We start from the raw sequence: 23,549 nt of genomic DNA, 5'->3' as shown, positions 1-23,549 counted from the left end.
GTTTATACTACAGATTAAGCTATAAAGACATTAAACTCCTATTGGAAAGCCTGATTTACTAGAGACATCTAGCAGATGGAGTGAAGCTGCTTGTGTGACATGGGAACAGAGCATGATATTTTGTGTCTGGTGAACACTGCATTCTTTCTTGATATATACAGGTTCTTAATGTATCTTTATGTTATCAAATTAAGTTAAAGCACAAAGAAAACATAACATAACTGTAACAAATTTACCCTAACAACACAAATTATGTACATTGACATACAGATACAGATTGTACATAAGATAATTTTAGATGTTAAATGGCAATGCATACTATCAGTTAAGTTCACTTTACAACTAAAGCACAAAGAAAACATAACATAACTGTAACAAATTTACCCTAACAACACAAATTATGTACATTGGGCTAAACAATACAGATTGTACATAAGATAATTTTAGACATCAAATGGCAATGCATACTGTCAGTTAAGTTTCACTTTACAACTATAATAATAATAAGTCTTCCTTTTATTTTATACTAAATAACTATAATAGGACAAGAAAACTGTAAAAACAAATAAATGATGCCTGACTTGTCATTATCTTTTGGAATAGTCAGTACTTCTGTATTTAAAACTAACAAGTATTCACAAATATGAGCATTTTGTATTATTCATACATTTATAACAATTATATTTATTATTAATTTGGTTAAAATTTTAATAAATATGAATTATATATTAAGATGTACATTGTGTCAAAATAATTCTATATTATTTTTTCACTTCATATATATACATGTGATTATATATCTACAAGTAATTCAACAAGGAGCACATACTACACTGTTGGCATTGAATCTCATCTGCTAACAGAACTAATATTTATAGAATTAATTGATACTTGCCTATCCTTCTTCGTAGGTTGAGGAAACCTGTGATATGACACGGCTTTATCTGTTTTCAAATATTTGTTGCAATTTATAGCACAACATTCAAAACCCATAAAAAAAGACATGCTTCTTCACAGCTGGCTAAGATAGCTAGTTGCTTTTGATTAATCTTTAAATATCCTTGGGATTTGGAGACCATTGTACATGATAATGTCTACCTAATGTGGTCATAGATTATTAGTTTGGTAACTTAAAACACAGGGTGATAAACTTTAAAATGTATGATGGCCTAAGTTTCTTAATTTGTTTATCACACACATTGCCAATTTAGTCACGAAAGCAGGAAAGCTGCTGCTCCACTCCAATCACATGATGGCAGCATCAGTCAGTCAAAGCACAGGAAACAGCTTAAAATCTGTATACCTTAGTCTGTGCTTATACACACAGTCATGATGGCAGTTTTTCTCAAAACATGAAACAGGCGGGTAAAATGTCTCAAAGTCAATATCACCAACAAAGTGGAGCACAAAAGAGAAAAAAGAAAAACAAGAGTTTAAAAAAAAACTGAAACTTCTCAAAATTGACAGATAATAAAGTGAGAGATATAGAACAGCCTGAGTCTAGTATAGGCTGGAAAAATAACAAATTAAGTCTACTACAAACACACAGTAAGGAGCAAACAGCACTTGAAAAAAAGTGCAAAATGAGGGCACTGAATTTGCAATTGATAATTTTTGTAGAGCTAATTTTCCTTTTAATATTAACGATCAGCAAGTGAAGCAGTTCAAAATATACCATGGAGCATACCACCCAAAAGGGCCTTTCCCAAGGGATAAAGAACAAGGTAATAGATGTTTTTCAGAACATTTTTATCATCACACAACAAAAGCAGGTGTTATGGCTATGTTGTTCACTTAAACTTGATTCAGTATATTGTGAATCCTGCTGGTTATTTGGTGATCACTAGCAAAAAAGTGTGTGAGCCTGCTTGGATTAAAGTAATCTGTGAGGAGAAAGACTTGTAAACAAAAATACAGTCACAGAAAAGTTATCAAGGTTCTGTCTAAAAGCAATGAAAGAGATATTGTGAGTGAAATAAGATAAGCACCATTCTTTTTAATAATGTTAGATATAGCTAAGTACATTGGCAAGATGAACCAAATTTTTCATTATGTCAGTGTTAAATCTGAAAATGACAGACCTCCTGATGTAAAGATAAATGAAAGTATTTTTTAGGTTTTGATGAAAATGAGGATCAAAGTGCTTCATACATTTATTAGTGGCATTACGTTAGTTAAATAAGTTTGTTATATAGAATTGGTTTAATTTATTTGCAAGTTTGTGCTTAGTTCTGATCGATAGACAGTATGTTTGTGGGTAGATGTTAATAATTACTAACGTTAATTCAGGTTACAATATTTCGTTGAAAAGAAATTATTATTGAAAAGAAAAATTCTTTTGTCATTTTGGCGCTTTAGAAGTAGTGTGTGTCAGTCATAATTTCATAAAGGCGAAAGTTCGAAGCAGAGCGGCATATATATATGAATAAATGCAAAGATGATAAAATAAAATAAATTAAACTTTTAGAGAAAAAAATCACCTTTAAAACTATGGTAACAATTTATTAACTTGGCGACGTTTCGAGGAAACGCCATTTTTCAAGCTAGAAACGAGCCTGTCGGTTAATGACAATTACAGGAACGTTTTGAAATGAAACAATGCACAAAACAGAATTGTAACGCGATGTTGCATCACTGCTTGTTTGTTTGTATCCGGTAGAAATTCTTCCCGAGGATCTTCAGCGACACAAGACCTTTCTTGATTGAACCAGTTTATTCATCCTCGATACAAACTTTTAGTGCACAGTAGTTCCACAATCAGTACGTTTCTCGTCATTTTAAACTTAATTTTCATAATACACGCTATGAATCACAACGATTCACAATCTCGATAACTATATAAAGTTGTTCTATAATTCTAATAGTTTTTAATACTGTTTTTAAACGTCAGCTCTATTTTATTATTGATTTTGCTATATTGTTTAATTCTCGTAGTTCTATTTTGCGTTACTATTCCGTTTTGTGTATTGTTTCATTTCAAAACGTTCTTGTAATTGTCATTAACCTACAGGCTTGTTTTTGGCTTGAAAAAAGGCGTTTGCTCGAAACGTCGCCAAGTTAATAAATTATTACCATAGTTTTCAAAGGTGATTTTTCTCTCTAAAAGTTTAATTTATATATGTATATAGTTCATTTATACATTCATGTCAAGCTGTTGCCCAAAATTATCTCAAACATTTTTCTTTCAGAACTTTTGTGTTCTTAATATTTAGAGTGAAAATCATACACACGTAAAAATGTATGTAGTTTTTGCCCAAAAATATCGGTTGAAGAAAAAATGTGTTTGTATCAATGTATACTCTGACTGTCAGTATTTTTAACCTTTTTTTTATACGTTGTAGTGTTTTAAAGTACATACACTGTAAAATTTGGTAAAAAGTTGAGAAAGTATTGAATGTTTTTAACTGTTACTGTAAGCACTACTGCTATACTTCAAAATATAAGTGACATGGCATGTTTTACAATCCATGTTATACGTACGAAGTAATTAATTAAAACTCGAAAGTAAGTTGTCGATTACCAGCACACGAGGCCAACGAATTTTTGCGTGATGTAACAAAGGACATTTCTTATTACCATCGAATCAGTGCTTTTACAACTTGGAGTTACTGTGTGCCCCAAATAGTTCTTATTTGATAAGATATAAGTTAAGCCTAAAGCTAAGCATGTTATCGACCAGCAGGAATAGAACGATAATCGGCCATGACTGAATAGGGATATTTTTCTTTGATTAAGTTTTTGTTCAGTTGGTTATAAATAAGATTGGATTACATGTGTTTAGTCAGAGATTTGGATTTGAAAAATGCCGAAATTTTATTATCGACGACAGTGAGTGTTGAACAGTGACCTAAAATTTAGCTATATAAGTATATTGACAGGCTAGTAGTGGTAATAAGGTAAACTAATAGTATTAGTATTAATAATATGTTCGAACACTTAGTTTGTATAGAAGTACGGAATTTCGCTGCTACCTTTTGTGTTGATAGGAGCAAAATCATTGGGCTGTAATTTATATATATGAAATGTACTGTTGGAAAAGTAAGGACGGTAAACCAAGTATGAATGACAATTAGCAGCAGCAACTGACACGTGACGTAGAAGTTTGTACATGTGAACCAAACAACTTGTGAGAAATAGCGAGAACAACTTAAAGAGTATTAAATGTCATCAAGCTACTGTTTGTAATATATTTGCAGATACGGCTGTAAAGTATAAACGTTTTGACAGACAGTAATTTAGATAAAGAAATGTTTTCAAACTTGTTACACAAGATTGACATGCTCAATAAGTGAAAACTTAGAGAAATGTCTAAACTGTATTTTTTATTATTTCTTATATTTAAAAGAAGCTCATTGTATAGTTCTGCATATGTTTTATGCTATTCATTACCTTGTAGGCCATCTTTTTATTTTAGAAATATAGAAACTTACTTATTTTTACTGTATTATCTTGGATGCAAGAAAAAATAAATTTAAAGATAAATTTTACTCATTGAATATGAAATGCATTTATAAAAACAAGATAAAATCAAATATTTTAAAGGTTTTTAACAACCCAAAACAATAAATTGAGATGTGCTTATGTTAAAGAGATGTTGTGTGAGTGACTCATTCATAACAGTACTCTGAATTTTATTCTGACTTCCTAATTAATATTAATTGTAAATCCTCAAACTGTTAATTAAATTTGTTCTGAACATAATATATATTTATTGACTTGAACTGTATAATGCTTCAGAAATGGAACAGTTTTTATAGTATATTAGAAGCAAAATTTAAAGAAAATATTTGTAGGAAAGACAGTGTAAATTTTGTGTTAGTAGTTGCTGATGTACAATTTTTGACATTCATATTATACAGACAGTCGATGTCAGGAACTCATCTGCTGCAGCAAGGAAAGGAAGCTTCACGTATTGATGGAAAAGACTTTACTGTTGCCACACCAGAGGAATTTGTTAAAAGATTTGGAGGGAACCGAGTGATAAACAAGGTTAGTTAATACTTTAGTTAAGAGAGAAGTTTAATGAGGAGTATCACTACTTAATTAAAATGTAATAAAAGTTATATATTTGATTATTTTTAAAGAAGTGGACTCGTAGTATTTTTTAAATTATTATATGAAATTTTAATTAAAGATTTCTAACCAATGAAATTAAAAAGTAGGATAGTTAGCCAGATTATTAAAAGTATTTGAACTATTGGCATGAGTAATTATAGCTGTAAAAGTATAAATCATAAATATGTTTTGCCATTTTAAAAACTTTTAAAGTAAGGCAGCACTAGCATTGTAAGTTCTAATTTCTTAATTTAAACAGGATCTATTTTTAAGAATTCTCACTCTTCACTTTTCTGTATTGTGTGACGTGTTTGTACTCCAGATTCTCCACAGATGAATTTTATATCTTCAGTAATAGGCTTCTACAGTTTCCAACCAATTCGAAACACAGATGATACATAATTACAAATAAGAATATAAAATCCAAACCTCTCATCTGGTTGACTTCCAGAGGTATCAATAAATTTGTCCCATCTTTCTCCAGTCACCTCTACATGGCCAATTGACATGCTTATAACCAATGATACAGTTATTTCTTTTTAGCAGGTGTATGTACACAATTGACAGTAGTTTTGTTTTGCCTTTTTTATGAGGACTGTGCTTGTACTGCAAACAGGTGACAGAACTTTTTTCACAATTTATAGTCTAGTTAGAAAGCCAGATAAATTATAGTATTTTTGGCATATTATAAAATGAATATTTTAAAAACTACATAAATTTTTAGTTGATGAACCAACTTAGTGAAAAAAAGTGAGGCTTAGCATAGTTATGCCTGTAAGTGTAGAGATAATGCATATCACATGCTCTGCTTGGATGTTTACAAAAAACAACTAATGTGCTACCGTTGTAATTTATTGCTTTTCACAGAGGAATAGACTGTTTCCCTTGTACAAAGTCTTGGAGTAAAACCATAAAATTAAATGAGCAGATGTGAAAAGGTTAATAACTGAAATTGAGTTAAGTACTTTGAAACTCTTGTGACAGTTATACATTCAATAAAAAAGAATAAAGAATTTTTTATTTTATTTCATATTTTTAGCTATTCATTTCACTAGTGATTTTACTACAGGTAGTGTTAGGGTAGAGAAAATATAAGATATAACTAAGTTTCTGATAACGGTACTTCCCTCTGTTCACAAGATTAGCTATTTTCGTTTACTGCTGCCCTCTATATGGAAACCTTTTTATTATGATGCCACAAGCCTTCGGCATCCATCTGTTGGAATCAAATGATTCCAACTTATCTCTCATGCAAATCATCATGTGTAACCTATCCACCAATAGGAGCATAGTACACTCACATGACATGTGACTCCCTCTATGTATTTCTACCGAACTATCACTTTGAAGTTTGGCAGCACTTGCACTCTGATGTCTTTCTTTTTTCATCTGATTTTGTGTTTGAGATCATATTTTCTCAAAGTGGTTTAATTTAATTTTTTAGTTTTTATTTTGACATTATTTCAATTCACTTACCCTTATTCTAGTCACATTTCTCATTTGCTTCAAATGCTTTTATCAACTACATCACCATAAATTCTGAAGTTAATATCACTACTTCGAGTGTCACACAGTTGACAGGTGCTATACCACAGGCTTCAGGTGGTGGCGACCCAATGGGAGATTTGGCTATGTTTATTTGCAGGGAGATTGAACATCATATGGGTTAACCTTTATCTCCAGACATTGCCCCTCCCCCTCCTGAACCTGTGGAATCTGGTCATGTTGATAAGGACTTTGATCACCTGTTTTCACCTCCTGATTTTGCTATGCCTTTTTATAGGGCAGACTGTCTGTTTCTCGACCAACAGCTTTTGCTTTCAGTTTTGCCCATTTGGAGGGTGGACCCCAAATCTCCCGTTAGTCTCACACATGCCCTGTTTTCCCATCTCTGTCTTACCTTCATGACCCTTTTGCAGTACTCATCCAAGATCCATCTCCTGTCTGAGACTCTTCACGGAAATCCTGAGGGGGTTTTCTGGGGATACCCTCTCCCTCCTTACCTCCACATTGGCTCGTTTATCATCTGAGGCTCTGGTTTTACAAACATGGTATATATGTTGTTGGGACCTTTTAGGTTGTGATGCTATTTTATTTCGAACTCGTTTATCTGCTCTTTATCTCCATGATTTGCATATGGCATTTTTAAGACGTTTTGTCTTTGATACAGCACTGGAATCCTTGGAGTCTTGTGTGGCATCTGCACAGGAACAATATACCATTTCCTTTATCTAGTTTCCTGTTTAACTCAGGCAATTTCCAGTCCTTCCCCTTCCCATACCTCCTTCTTGCAGTGCTATGGCTCGCTGTTTTTCTTGATGACACACAATACGCTACCAATAGTTCCGGTGAGTATTCGGTGGAAGCTCGCCTTTCGGCTTTATTTCATCGATGACGTCCTTTCATCTTGAATGTTTGGGTTCTTCAGGTTTTGTCAGAGGGGTTAGAAAATTCCATTTCTTGCCCCACCTCTCTTGTCCTATGTACCTGTTTCCTTCCCTTGTCCTCGGGATACAGTAACTTGCCAGTGTCTATCAGAGGCAGTAGAGGACCTCCTCACCAACAGGCTATAGAACCTGGTCCACATCATTCACCAGGATTTTACTCCCATCTGTTTGTTGGAGGCCTGTGATTAATCTGTCCCACCTCAGTTGTTTTATTCACCTCCCATGTTTCATCATGGAGTCCTACCTCAATCTTCGGTGAGCTTTTTCTCCAGGTTCTTTATGTTCCATCTCAGAACAGTTGTCCTCGTCTTTGGTTTGTCCACCTAGGAGTGGTACACCAATTTTGTACCCTACCCTTCTGGCTGGCTTCAGCTCATTCGTTTTCTGTTTGGTGGCACAAGCTTTTGCTCTTCATCTTCATGCCCTGGGGCTACATTTCAATTTTTACATGGATGACAAGCTACTTCTGAACCATTCTGAACAGGAGTCGGCCTGTCATATTCATCAGCTCCTTTTCGAAGCGATTTGGGTAGGCTGGTTGATCAAATTTGAAAAGTTCTTCCTAAATCCTACCCAATACCTTGTAGATTTGGGTGTCAACACTCACCTCAATTGGGGCCCAACCTTCTCCTCTGAGACTCTGTTCTATGGAATTGCCAGTTCATCATGCTGTTTGCTCCTTCACTTTCTGCTCGTGAGGTTCTGTCACTTTTGGGGATGTAATCTTCTATGACACCACTAATCCCCCTCGGGCTGTGCATATGCGCTCCTTTCAGTGGACTCTGCATAATCAATGGAACTTTGCTCGGGATCTCTTGGTTGCTTCCATCATCCTTCGTTCTTCCCTTATAGATGATCTCCTTTGGTGGTTGGACAAGACTCACATGTTGGCAGGTGTACTGCTTCCTCCTCCTTGTCCGGACTTACATCTGTTTATGGACGCATCCCTTCAGGGATGGAGTGTGTAGGTTGATCACCAGGAGGGTTTGGGTCCTTGGTTTCTTGACAAACAATCTTTACATATCAACATCCTAGAGCTCCTAGCCGTTCGTTGCACTTTGGATCACTTTTCCTCCTATTGCCAGACATTGTCTGGTAATGATCCTTTATGACATTTCCATGGTGGTGGCTTATATCAATCACCGAAGCGGCACCTGGTCAAGATCCTTCTGTTTTTGCATGTTGGATCTCCTATATTGGGTCTACGTGTAACACATTTGTTTAATTGTGTGTCATGTCCCGGTGCTTTCAACCTCGTGGCAGATTGTATTTCCCACCTCAACAAAGTTTACCCAACAAAGTGATCCCTTCATCCTCTCGTTTACTGGTGGCTTTGCAGTCTTTGGGGGTGTTCCTCACATAAATGCTTTCACCACCACCCTCAACTACCAGTTCCCCCTATTTTGGACCCCAGTTCCTTATCCTTGGGATTTGGCTATAGATTCCTTCAGCAAGGATTGTACACACAAATTCCTATATGTTTATCCTCCTATCCAATTACTTCATTGGGTAGTTTCCTTGATCCATGCCACTCTGTATCGGGTCCTTCTGATGTCTCACCGCTGGCCAGCTCAACAATGATTTCTTCATTTACTCCACCTACAATTATTCTCTCCAGTTCCACTTCCCTTTTTACTGCAGGATTTTTCTCTCATCCATCCTTACCATTTTAATCCATTCCTTTTAGATTTGTGAACTTCATCAGCAACCTGCCCTTCTAGATTGGAATATTAATGTGGTCCCCCATTCCCTTACTTTACCTCCGTTTGAACCTAGATCCTCATGTTTTTTTGTTTCACCTATCCCTTAAGGCACATTTCCTTCTCCTTCTGGCCTCTGGGCGTTGACGGTCTGACTTGTTCTCAATCGATGTTACACGCACACTTTACTACCATACCTATCTTCTCCTTTATCAGAATCGTTCCTTCCTCCCCCAAACCTCAGCAGCTCGTGAGGGTAACTCCTCCTTTTGCCTATTTTCCTACCCTCTATTTCTCATCTCTACCCCCATTTCTGATCCGTATGAACTTCCATGTCCTGTACGCAGGGATCTCTCCCCTTTTACACTCACCAGTTGGGTTCATCATTTGATCCAATTGGCTTATTCCTCATTGTCCCATTCCCAGCATCCTTTGTACTGTGTTACTTCTCATCAAATCCGACACCTCACCTTTTTCTCTTCTTCGACCTTTGGAGGAAATCCTACAATCAGGCATGTGGACCAACCCTAACGTGTTCATTTCCCATTATTTACATCATATTGCAGTTTTGGATTGTTAGGGTTTTTGCTTTCCACCTTTAGCTTTACTCCAATCTGTGGTGCCACTCTGACACTGGGTAAGTCTTTATTAATTATTTATTTTCTTTCAGGGGCCCAATCTTCATTCCTTCATTACTTTGATCCTGCTCTGTGACGAGTGGTGCCTGGCCTAGTATTCTTTAACTCGAAATTCATAGTGTATGCCATGTTGAATAGTGCTTTCTTTCCAAGGCTCCGCATGCTCATCTTTGAGATAGGTTGTTTCACAAGATTGCTTGTAGATGAATAACCTCGTGATACTTGCTTCATAAATTGGCCCATCCCGGATCGTATCACCCGTGGACTTTGTGGGTAAAGCAAAAGGGGATTGCTGCCCATCCCTGCCACTTCTTGATTGAATAAATCGGTATGGTCTGCTTTTCAAAATAGGGTTTCGTGATCACCCATTGCACTGTCTTGGGTGTCGATGTTTCTCTGGGCTCTCCAACACATTCTCACCCTCTTTTCTTCTAGTGGAGTGTGAGAGTCCTTACTACCTACCATTTCCAAGCTGCTGGGGTGGTCGACTGTGGAGGCACCCTCCTGAATAGGTTCCACATCAGATGGCAAAAACTATTCAGTTCAGAGTAGGGCGGTGATGTTTTGCCTGTGTAGATGACGTAATATCCTCCAATGTGCGAGATGTCAAAATGAAGTTCACCCCTTCAATTGGGAACCCTCTTCCTACCCTTGCATGTATGTCGGTACCTCGTGAGCTGGTTTTGGATTTTGAGTGAACCAATCAACACAGGTTTTGGGTTATCTATCTTCCTCCCTTGGTTCTTCCTTCTGGGTTGTGGGTCACAGTTGAGATAAGTGGGACTATTCCAGTTCTATCCTTGTCTCTCTCTTGTTTTCTATTGTTATGTGGATGTTATTGCCCTTTGGATGATCCTGACCTGTTTCACGGTCATGTGAGTTGATTGGATGTGATAAACTTTCTTTGATACCGGAAGTCACATTCCCAGGTCGATAGCTCAGAGCTCATCCTGTGTAATATTCAGGAATCAAATTAGTTCTGGATTGTCCGGTTCTTGGGTTTTAGACAAAGACGGTATGATCCTCTTCCTACCCTGCAGGTGTCAGTACCCCGCGAGGAGGTTTTGGAGATAGTTGACTTGCCAAGTATGGTCTGCCTTGTCCTAGCCACTCTATACCATGGGATGCATCCTAATTTACTCATTTTCTTATTGTGGGATTGTGGTACTATATCTTTCTTGGGTTAGGATTATTATCCTACTGCTTTCTCTCCCACTAGGATGTGCTCCTCTCATTTTCTTATCGTATTTTTTTACACATTCCTCAACTGGGTGAAGAGTATACCTGGATCAGAAGTTGTGCAGTTCCCCTCTCCAGATCTTCAGATCTGACTCTCTAATTCGGAAGCTTTTGGAGGGTATGTCTGTTCTACCCTCCCACCGGTCTCTCCTCCTAATCAATGTGGGATTCTAGCTAATCTTGTGAGTAGAGGGAAGTACTGTATTAAAAGTTATAATTTTCCTATACTGAAAATATATTTCCTATAGGTATTTCCCTCCTCTCACACTTCCAACCCTTCCTCCCCACTCAGTGCCGGCTCTTCTGTCATCTGCCAAACTTTGAAGTGATAGTTCGGTAGAGGCGCATAGAGAGAGTAGCATGCATCATATGAGTGTACTATGCTCCTATTGGTGGATAGGTGATGCATGATGATTTGCATGAGACATGTTGGAATCATTTGATTCCAGTAGGGGGTGTGGAAGGCTTGTGGCATGCGTAATAAAAAAGTTCACTTATAAAGAGCAGCAATAAATGAGAATAGCTAATCTTGTCAGAAGAGGGAAGGACCTGTTGGAAGTACATTTTCAGTATAGGAAAATTATAACTTTACTGAAAAAACTTTAAGATGAAACTAAGTATTTTTACTTTTGACATGAAAATCACCTTTTACTGAGTCTGACTCAGTGAAGGCTTTATAAATTCGTAAACAAATTTTTAGTTAAAATATTTTATTGGTAGAATCATAATTTTGATGTAAAACAGACTTATAATGTTTTTAGTAAATGCTTTCTATGTTTTATGAAGATACACTTGGTACATTCAGAGTTATAGTATGTATAGTTTCACAGTTATGTGGTGGATAAAAGGTCAGTCAGATACATCAAGCCTGTGTGCAGATGGTTATTTTCAAAGTATATCCCTGATTTGGAAATTTTAAATCTCTAATCTGAACTCATTTATGTGATTTGATCATATAAATATTTTGTCTTAGAAAGAACTGTTACATACCCTTCCCAAAGAGTGATAAATTTTTAGGTTGTATCACACTAGAAATGCCAAAAAAATGTTCTAATGTAGTTCTGATACATTTTGTTCCACCATGACTTTCTATCAGCTGTAATTATCATATGACTTGTTGATATGCATATTCAAATTTTTTTTAGGATAACATACTGTACCCTTTTTATATGATATTTGAGTATAACTACTCAAATAAGTTTAAAATAAAAACATTATCACATGATAAAGAAACTATTTGAAATGTTTACTGTGTTAAACTATAAACAAGGTCAACATTTCGGTTACTTCATATCATGATAAAGAAACTGTTTATAAGCTGGATCTTGGACAGGGTAAAGTGCAACTTACTAAAAGTGGTAGCTGAAGAAATTTGAATCACACACCAATAAGGATACATTATCAATCAGATTTAAACTCTATTCACAAACTTTATATATGGAAGCAAAAATTAAGAAATAAATAATATATATGGATGCATAAGTCCACAGTGTCTCACATCTATAATTACCAATCACCATTTTCAGCCAGTCTTTGGAAGGTAGTGCTTATGTTGGGTTAGAGTTAAAAATTTAAAACAGATTACTACTGCCAGATTACTGGGGGTGAGTAATTTTTCATATATGTATATATAGATAGATAGATACTTTTTTCTTCTGTTAGTTAAGGATATATAGTAATCTGATAGCAAAATTAATGTTTTTTTTGCTCCAAAGATACATAGAATGTTTCTTTCTTTTTTTGCTTAAATTATCCAGATTCTGATTGCAAACAATGGAATTGCTGCAGTGAAGTGTATGCGATCAATCCGCCGTTGGGCCTATGAAATGTTCAGAAATGTTCATGTTGTTCGTTTTGTTGTCATGGTTACTCCAGAAGACTTAAAAGCAAATGCTGGTGAGGAAATGTTTCTGTATGATAAACTAGTATATAGTAGAATATTGCCAAATATATATATATAGAAACACACACACACACACACACACACACAAATCAAGGCCAAAATGTTTACAATGAGACTTAAAAAACAAAAATATTTTGTCCATTACCAGTCCTTGTCATTACCATTAAGTTATATTGGAAAATGCCTGTGGTCATAGCTCCTGAAAGTATTGGGGATATTCCATCTTTCAGACATGATCCAAATGCAAATGTCAAACTAACTAACAGCTATGGAGAATCAGTTAGGGATTAGGAGTTGAGTGCTTTAACTCACAATATCTCAACTCTTACTGCCTTTCCCTGTCTGTGGCCAGTTGTGGGAAGGCAAGTCACACCCAATCGTTAGACATAAAAAAAGAACCTTGTAGTATAAATAAACTACCCTATATTTCTATAATTTTAAGACTCCCAACCCTCACCTTTTTCAATAAGTATTACATATTACAAAACGATGTTAAATTTGGCAATCATCTAGATATTTAGATATAAAAAAAAACTTGTAGTAGAAATAAACCAACCTATTTCTACTTTAGTAAGACTCCCAACTTCTGCCCTTTTAATAATTTTTATAAAATGGTGTTAAATAGAACTAAAAAAATCCTTACCTCAATAGTCCTGAAATAATTATTTAAATTCCCATCCTTCTCCCTTTCTTTCCAAAAATTTGTTTAAGTATAAACTAGGTGAGCTTAGATCAGCCCAGCTACCTAAAGCTGGTCTTCTGTCCTGGTATACTGAATGTTTCTTTATTTGTCAGTCTTTATAACCATTATTTTTTAATTTATTTGTTAATAACTGAACATTATCCATAAATGAATTAATATTGTTACAAACATTTAAATATCTTTTTAATTAAGAATAACTGCTGCTAACCAGTTCAACATCTGCATTTGGATCATGTCTGATAGATGGAATGTTTCCAATGTTTTTGGGAGCCATTACCACAGACATTTTCCATTATAGCTTAATGGTAATGATAAGTAGTGGTAATGGACAAAATCTTTTTTTTTCAATTCTCATTGTAAATGTTTGGGCATTAATTTGTATTAATTTCATTCAGGGATCGAAATATTACATTCCTGAGTAATTTAACTTTGCTTGAGGAATTTCATCTTTTTAGTTAGCTTTCCCAATTGGGTATGTATGATCCTTCCATAATCCTTTAGCTATGACCAATGAAAGTGAACATACTGCATGAATTAAGTAAAAAAGCAATTCATGAAGAAATGCAACTTTACATGAGGGAATGTAAACTTCCTGATAGATTTCCCTGGAGTGAATGTAATTTTTTTCATTATTTTTTATCCCTGTTCATTATTGTTATACAGTGCTGATTTGATTGCCAATTTACAATTAATGTCATTTATAGTACTTGAGCTATTGATATACATATATACACATCATAGATATAATAAAAATTCTATTCATATGAGATCATTAAAGTGCCTGTGTAAAACACACATATTTAACCAAAAGGGATATGTGTTTATCTTTGTGAAATATCCAGTCAGTAGAATGTAAAAGATTCACTTATGTAAGATACATATATTAAAAGTGGAAAATGAGCTATTAGCTGTTAGTTCGTCAGTTAAAACATATCTACCTGAATGATGACATTAATTCATGTGTATAAACATATCTATACAGAGAAAATAATAGGATCACCTGTATATAAAAAAAAGTTACTTAAATCAAATTAAGGTTTCTGTGTTTGAAAAAACATCTGCTATGGCATGATATTTTGTTTGTGTATTTATAATAAATTAACCTAGCAGTCACCTGTATCCTGTTGTTTAAAACAAATTTACTTTAATTGGATTTATAATGTAGCTGTGTACGATGGAAAAGGTATTTATTATTTTAGTTGTGTAATAATTTTACCCAAAGGGACTTGTTAGCTCACTTTTCTTGGTATTTTGCTAAGCTATCAATGCAGGATCATTAGGTCATGTGTGTTTGAAATATTGTTCTTCTCAAGTAGTATTTTATACCTTTGGTATGGTCTTTCCCTGCTTAAAGTTAAATTATTTAGATAGAATTAAGTACCATACATTTTGTAGCATATTATGTATTTAGTTAATGCCTCCTTCATTTGTACATTTAGAAATTGTATGTTACAATATGACAGGGTCAAACATTCTTTGAAATAAAAATCCAAAAGCAACAGGGATAATTTTGAGATTTTGAAAATTTGGGAAGAATTTATGATCAAGAATAAGAGAAAAGGCAAAATTTGGGATGGAAAAGGAGAAGAAAAAAAGAAGAAAGAAAAGCAAGGGAATAAAAAAAATGGGAAATAAAACTGTAGTGATAAAAGGATCTACATATTGACTGTTGGTTTTATCATTGATTTCACAACTCTATGGTGCTGTTGTTAACCAATTAAAGATGGTGTAAAATTTAAAAAGAAATGTAGGAGTCTTGTCTGAGGGTACAGGTAAAATCTTGATTTTTTTTGGAAGAACATTTACTCTGTAAAATGAATGCACGGAAATATTAATGGAGTAAACGCATAGAGGGAGCTTGACTTAAAAAGTGTATTAAAATGTAAAATGCTGACACTTTTTTATGACAGCATTGATAATTAAACCTTTGTCACAATCCTTTCCATGATTTGCTTACTGATCATTAACAAACAATTATGAATGGACATGCACATTTATACAGGTGTATTTAATTGACATAATATAGAAGTGAAAACCAGAGATTCCACATTTCTAAATTTGTTGTCATGCATCGTTGAGCAAACAGAATATACATATAAAATAAATATTATGTATGAATATACACAGAAATAAACATGATAACTGCATTAAAGGAGACAATAAAACAATCAAAATTAATGGTATTAGAAAATTATAATGCGAAACTGCACAATTTAAAGTATATATATATATTGTTAATATACAGTTAAGGCTGGAGAGTGCAGTTTGATACTAATTAACCTGTTATACAAATAAAGAGGATATGAATTAATGAGGTTCAACTATACAATTGAATTTCCATATGTGCCTTTGTTGTGTTTTTCTTTTGTTTTAGAAACAGCTGTATAGAGTCTAGTTTTGGATAATGATTTAAGTTTCTGTGCCGTTTCTTTATTCTTAATTAATTACTATACATATGTTAATTTGTTTTTAAACCTTTTTCTTAAGAAATAAAATAATTTTTTATTCTACTACTTGTCTTGCTGATACAGAGTACATCAAGCTAGCTGACCACTATGTACATGTTCCAGGGGGAACAAATAACAATAATTATGCTAATGTGGAGCTGATACTAGATATTGCTAAAAGACTGAATGTTCAGGTATTTTTTTATCTGTTTATATTTATCAACTATTTAATCTTCCAAGGCTTGTTTTCAATCGTTATTTTAAAATCATATTTGTTTCTGGTTGTAGGCTGAAGAATAAAACACACATCACTGTGTACATTTTTCAAGTATACTGTTGACTGTGATGTGAAATGTTAATACATTAAAATGTAGATGTTAAGTTTATTTTGTAAGTTATGATTGCAGTTTCCTAGTTTTGGCACTTACATAAAGAAATTATTTGCACAGGAGTTTTTCATACAAATCAATACATAGTTTATGAAGTGTAGTGTTACTATAACAATAACCAGGAGGGTGGCTTTCAGTTGGTGTCTTGTGAATTGTAGGTTTTGGCTAAAACAATGTTATTTATTCATAAAAAAATAGACATCTTGTCAAAAACAATTTTTGTGTATTTCTATATGCCCATCGAGAGGAGATGTTTCTATTGTGAGTGTATGTTTAAGTACTTTTTTTTAATTGATAATTAGGAAATTTATACCTAACTAACAACTGAAGACTCAGCTGTAACAATAATTTCATGCATGAACGTACAAGTAAATATTTGTTTTTTCTATTAGTCATGACTAGTATTTGTTTAAATGAGGTTCATTCAATCCAATAGATGCTAAATTAATCCTTCAGAAAAATCACAAGAGCTCTTTCAAAACATTCCCTTGAATACCACTATATTTTGTGTGTAGTCCAAAAATTGTTGTGATTCTTTAAATTTGTATTTATACTTTAGTCTACAGACCTCTCTTAAGTATTAATGGTTTGCTAGTGTTGTATTGATCAGCTTTATTATTAGCTCCATTTTTTGACATTGTTTCATGCCTGTGCATCAAGTTAGGCATTCATTTGTATGTGAAATGAATGTAATGAACTAACTTACTATTTGTACATGAACAACAAATAGAGCTGCTTATGTATTATGATGTAACATGAATATGAGTAAGTAATATTTTTTGGTTTGCTACTTTTTACTTGTGTAAAGTAATAAATATTTTATTATATAGGCTGTGTGGGCAGGATGGGGACATGCATCAGAAAATCCCAAACTTCCAGAGCTATTGCACAAAAGTAATATTGCTTTCATGGGTAAGTAGTTTATTTTAATTTTGTGTTAAACTTTTTCTGAACAAAAGTATTATTAGCATATTAAATTTCAAACTCCTTTCATTATTTAATATTTTGTTGTAATAATCATAATATGCTCCTATTTTTATGTATATGTACATAATTATTTCTTTTCAGCTGTTTACACTTTAGTTACAGTAACTTAGAAGCATTTATTGCATTTAGTTTTTTACAATAGAATTTTTCCAACACCTATTTGATGTGTAGATTGCTTAGCTTGAATTCTATATTTTTTCAGAAATTATTGTTTTGAAGCAGATTAATTCTGATACAATGCATACCTCCTGTCACATACAGCTATTCTCAATCTTCTACTGCTCTCTAATGTATTGAAAATAAATTTTTGTCATTTGATGCACTAGCCTTTATCTTATACCCCATAAGTTTGAGCTGCTCATTTAGACCAATAGGAGCATGACACACCCTCCTAGAGCAGCTGGCTCCCCTCTGTATTATTCTACATGTACCTCACTTTCTCAAATGGCACACTACAAGTTGGAATGTGTTTCTCACTTGCATTCAGTTTTTAGTACATTGTGTTATTTGTATTTCACTACAGCCAAACCAATTTTAAGTTTTATTGGATAATTTTTTCATTTTTGAGAGTCTGGATCTGTCATTTTCCACTCTCTTTTTGTGAATTATAAATTTGTAATTTACCATTTATACCACAATATCTCCTGATGTTTCTGGAGACTCGCACAATTCGGTTACCCAGGCTTCAGGATCGACGTTGTCTGCCGAGGAGGTGTAAGCCTTGGTTCATCAGAAGCTAGTTTCTTACATGGGACCTTCTTTCCCACCACTTCCAGTTGATGAACGTATTTGGGTGGAGGATGAAATAGACAGCATATTTACTCTTCCTTCATTTGCTGTACCTCCAGTTCAGGCACCTGTCGAGGAATTTCACCTTTCTACTCCATTCATCCAGATAATTACACAGGCATATCACATTTTGAATGTTTCTTCTGTTTCCTATGATGCCTCTCATTCCCTTTTATGTGAGCTTCCTTGATGCAGATCGGTGATTGTGTCCACATAAGGTCCTTCCCATGGAGTGGTCCCTAGATCCTCCCATTTTCCAGTGGCTATACTCTTGTCTGGGTACCCTGCAAGTAAATGTTTTCACCACTCATCTGAACATCAAATTGCAGCCTTTCTGGTCTCTAGTTCCTCATCCTCAGGGTTTAGGTGTATATGCCCTCAGTCAGGATTGGAGGGACCTTCACATTTGTGCCTTCCCTCCTATATGTCTCCTCCCCATAGTTATCTTCATCATCCACACCATTCTGTGTCGGGTTCTCTTGGTAGCTCTGTTTTGGCCAGCTCAGCCTTGGTTCCCTCTCCTAAGGCCTCTCCAAATGTTGTCTCTTCTTCCACTACCTCTGTCTCCATCTCTATTTCATCAACCTCATTTGGATGTCTTCCATCCTGCCATTCTCCTCCAGTTTCATGTGTAGCTTTTGTCAGGTCCATTGCAAGAAGGCAGGGTCTGACACTGCATGTTGCTTCTTTCCTTTCCCTCTCAGTTAGACCTTCTACTATGTCAGTCTTACCAGTGACACTGATTTACTCTTTGTTGTTGGTGTCTCTTACATGGATTCCTTCCCTTCCATCCATCTGTTCCTCACCTTTCCCAGGTTCTTCACTTAGCTGTTTGATCAGGGTCTTTCATTTTCGACCATTTCTGGTTATACAGCAGCCTTGTTGAACACTGTACATTTTACTAGATTCTTCTAGGTCTTTTCCTGTGCCTGACTTGGATCTCAGTGTCATCCTTTTTGCCCTTTTTCACCCTCCTTTGAACATTTGGCCTCATGTTCCCTGTATTACCTTCCCTAAAGACATATTTCCTTCTCCTGGCCTTTATGTGTTAGGTTTTCCCTTACCACTTATTATATATGGTGCTCTACACGGACCGTTCGTTACTTCCCAAAACATCCACTTTCCATGAGGGTGAATCTGCCTTCTCACCCATCTCCATCCCATCCATGTCTCATGCTTATTTCAGGTCAAATCCTGAGCATCTTCTGTGTCCTGAATGGGTTCTGGAGTGTTATGTGGCCTGTACAGCTTCCTTTCTTGGTTCTTGGTCCCATTTGTTTATTTCCTGTAACCCTTCTGTGTTATGTGACCTTTCCTTCACCACTTTTATTCTATGGGTTTGTCAGCTGATTTGGTTGGCTTACTCTTCCTTCTCCTCGAAAGGGTATCTTTTTTATTGTGTCTTGCCTCATCAGATTTGCCATATCACCATGTCTCTAGCTGCTCATTTTCATCATCCTCTGGAGGAGATCATCCAGGTGGGAAAGTGGACCACTCCCCATGCCTTTGTTTCTCATTGCTTGCACCATATGGCTTTATCTTTCTCTGGTGGATATCGTCTATCTCCTCTGGCAATTATACATGCACAAGAATACTCTAATTTGGGTAAGTGTCTTTTCCTATTTTATTTTATTCCAGGAGCCTCCTTTTTCTTCGATAACTACTCAGATCTCGCTCAGTAGTGAGTGTTGCCTTGTCAGGTATTTATATATATACATATTTCTCTATATGTCATATTCTGTTAAGTCATTTTTGGACCGTCATTCATGGACTATCATGAGTAAAGCAGAATGGAATTGCTACCCATCCCTGCTGCTCCTTCAATTGAATAAATCAGGAGCAATCTGCTTTTCAAAATAAGGTCTCATGGTCATCCATTGCACTTTCTCAGATGTGACGTTCCTCCAGACACCACACTGCCTTTTACCCCTCTCTTCATCAAGTGGAGTTTGTGAGTCCTTTCCGTTTACCAGTTTCTAACTGCTGGAGTGGTGGACCATGGAGGCTTCCTCATGAGTGTCAACCATATTTCATAACCTTAGGTATCACTACACTGATTTAAAAAGAGGGCAAAGCTGGGAACCTTCCTTCCTTCTTTCTCCTGGAGTTTTGTTCTTAGAGGTGCTGATGTAGGTGGGAGCTGGACCAACCAATGCTGTATCTTCCTTGTAATACCGGGCTCAGGTAGATAGTGCCCTGTTCCTATACAGTTAAGGCCAATAGATGCTTCCCTTCATGGTAATTGCAGTCACAGGATGTTTTCACTTACTTGCATCTACAGTTGAGCTTGGGGAACATGTGGTGTAATGCTGGGTGCAAAGGTTTTTTCCCCGGCTCTTATGGTTAAGTTGATTTATTTCTTTTCCTGCTTGTAATACCAGGTTCAGGATGACTCCCTGTTCTTATGGTTGAGGCTTAGACACAACTTCATAATTTTAGGTTTGGTTTGTACTTCTTGTCACCTACGGTTGATTTGGAAGTTTGTCTGGAGGTTCCTGTTTGCTTACTTCCTCATCATAATTTGGGATGCTTGAAGTATAGCACTCTATTTACTTACAAGTGGGGTTGGTGTATATCTTATTTATGGCCTGCTTGCCCTGGCCACAGTACTACTTTTCTTATTTTTGGCAGTACTCTGGCTCGTAATACCGAGGATTGGACATGGAACTTTGTCTGTACAGTTGTGTTTGGGTATATGCTGTTCTTTTATTTTCCTAGGTCCTTCCTTTAATAGGCCTGACCTCAATGTCACTATGTTCACGACACTCCACTTCTTTGAGGGCAAAGAGCATACTTGTTGCAGATGTGGTGCTGTTCCCCGCAGTTGTGTTTCCCATCTATTACAAAGCACCCATGTTTGATTCTCTATAGATGCTTTCCATAGGGGACACTTATTTTATATATTACATCACATGATTCCCACCCTATTGGTGGAGGGTTGTCACATGGTCAATGCATGCTAAATGAGCAGCTCAAACTTATGGGGTATAAGGTAAAGGCTAGTGCATAAAGTGAGAAAAATTTCTTTTCAATGCATTAGAGGGCAGTAGAAGATTGAGAAAACCTGTTAAATGAGAAGAGGTAAGTATTTCTCGGAAATCTATTTTCATTGTAAGAAAATGATAGATTCTACTTGTAGCCATACTTGGATAAAAATTTTACAGGTAGTTTAGGAATCATGGTAGATTGACCGATATAAAATTGAAACTCATGGTAACAAAATTTTGCTGTAGAAGATTCATACAAATGGAATAGTATTTTATTGTTGTCTGTAATGTTTCCTATTTAAAAAAAAATGTTTTCTGCATTACATAATGATTGAATTAAGGACTTTTTGTTGTTATCAGTTTGTATGCTAGATCTGCAAAACAGTTTTAATAAATTAAGTTAAACTGTTTTAACACTTCTGACATGGACCAACCTGGTTTATTTCATCACTTACACATTTTTTGTTAATTTTTTGGAAGAAGGATAAGGAAGACTTAAAATCAGTTAAGGAAGTTTACAAATATTGTCTTGACAGATTAGGTACTCCAAAAATTCCAAGGTAAAAATTGAGTGCTGGTATATGTAAAAAATTGTATGTTGTAGTATTCCATAAGTCATATTCTCTTTTCACTCTTTAGCTATATTTCACTTACTAGTGTATTTTTAACCAATATTCCTTTTTATTGAAGTATTATTTAAATTTGTTTAATCAAGGCATATTTTGTTCTTTGAAGGACCACCTGAAAAAGCCATGTGGGCACTTGGAGACAAGATAGCTTCTTCAATTGTTGCACAGACAGCAGGAATTCCTACTCTACCTTGGAATGGTTCAGGTAATTTACTGTCCTTGAATTGCCATACAGGTTACTCAAAGCTAAGCTTTTCTAAATAGTGACTGAAAAAAACAGCGTTAATTTGTTATAGTAAAGGTACATAAAATTCTGTGTAAAAATACTGAATTTTTAATGATATGACATTTCTCAGTTTGAATTTTTTGTCATGTTTCTGAAATGGTGACTACAAAAAAAAGTTAAATAATAATATAACAAATGCTGTTAGTCTTGAGTGAGATTTTAATAAAAAAGAATAAGTACTTTTCATAGACCAGTATGTCTACTATTTATAATAAATATATTGATAAATTTTAGATTATTTTCACATTTCTATTAATCTAATTTCAAATCAAAGGTTTATTAAAACAAAATGTCAGAACTTTCATTTTACCTCCCACAAATTGTTACTCAGGAAGTCTTTCATTTCAATATCACAACTTGTCAGCTTGTCTTGTTGTTGAGAGTTAGTAGATTATTTGAAATGCTGTTTATGTATATGCAGTACAAAAACTTAAATTACAGTTTTGGTTACCAAATGGAACATTTGTTAATTTCAGACTTAGCTTGTATGATTATAAGTGCATGAAGTGTTTTTGTTTTATGTTTTTTTGTGCATTTCATTATTATATTATTGATAGGATTGAAAGCAGAATGGAATGAATCATTCTTGAAAAACCACAAGAGAGTAAAGATTCAACCAGAACTTTATAAAAAAGGCTGTTTGGAGGATGTTGATGAAGCATTAGCAGTAAGGGTTGTTTTAATTATTATAATAAACTGTAGAATATTATGTTTTGTAACTAGTGAAATAATCCATGTGCAGTGAAAGAAAAGTTGAAAAATATGAAATAAAATGGATTATAACTTTTTTGCCTTGTTTCAATGCAGTATTTGGCTAGAAATTTTCAAATTACTCCACAGTTTCAACTTTTTAATCTTTCACATCAGTTTTTTTTGTTTAATTTCATGGTTTTATTGTTTGTAAAGAGCTGTTGGTCTTCTATCAAAAGCAATAAATCACAGTGGTAGCCCATTAGCTGTTTCATGTACAGAGTATGTAATCTTTGCAGTTTTACTACCAGTCTTGAATAACTTAATATTTACTTTCATATTTAGATCTCCAGAAATAATTTGTGTAGCTCTCAAATATGCATGTTAGACCAAAAATTATATTATTCACTAGAATAGAATGTTTCAAAACTAATGTATTTTATCTTAGTAAGCTGTAAATAGGTTAATATGTTTTAGCAAAATTCTAGAGTAGAACTTTTAAAAAGTAGATTATACAAAAATAAATCAGTATTAGCCAAAAAAGTATTAAATTCACTAATTTTTAAGAAATTTATTTAATATGGATTATGAGTCTAATTAAACATTCAGTATTCAAATCTTTTATCTCCTGCACAGTGCTATGTAGCTAATCTGCTTTTG

At 34.7% G+C, this 23,549-nt stretch overlaps 1 protein-coding gene across 1 annotated transcript in view; it reads left to right on the top strand.

The window, feature by feature from the left end:
- LOC111085175 (acetyl-CoA carboxylase-like) overlaps positions 1-23,549 on the top strand; it is a 53,140-nt gene that overhangs the window by 28,162 nt on the left and 1,429 nt on the right. Inside the window, exons 4-9 of the mRNA XM_022382613.1 lie at positions 4,860-4,989; positions 12,837-12,975; positions 16,217-16,326; positions 17,352-17,433; positions 22,020-22,118; positions 22,757-22,866. Of these exons, the coding sequence (XP_022238321.1) occupies positions 4,860-4,989; positions 12,837-12,975; positions 16,217-16,326; positions 17,352-17,433; positions 22,020-22,118; positions 22,757-22,866 (670 nt within the window). The remainder of the gene's footprint in view (positions 1-4,859; positions 4,990-12,836; positions 12,976-16,216; positions 16,327-17,351; positions 17,434-22,019; positions 22,119-22,756; positions 22,867-23,549) is intronic.

This window comes from Limulus polyphemus, unplaced genomic scaffold (assembly GCF_000517525.1).
Source record: "Limulus polyphemus unplaced genomic scaffold, Limulus_polyphemus-2.1.2 Scaffold262, whole genome shotgun sequence".
NCBI lineage: Eukaryota > Metazoa > Arthropoda > Merostomata > Xiphosura > Limulidae > Limulus > Limulus polyphemus.
Note: the sequence above shows the minus strand (reverse complement) of the source record. Positions and strands in the feature narration are given on the sequence as shown.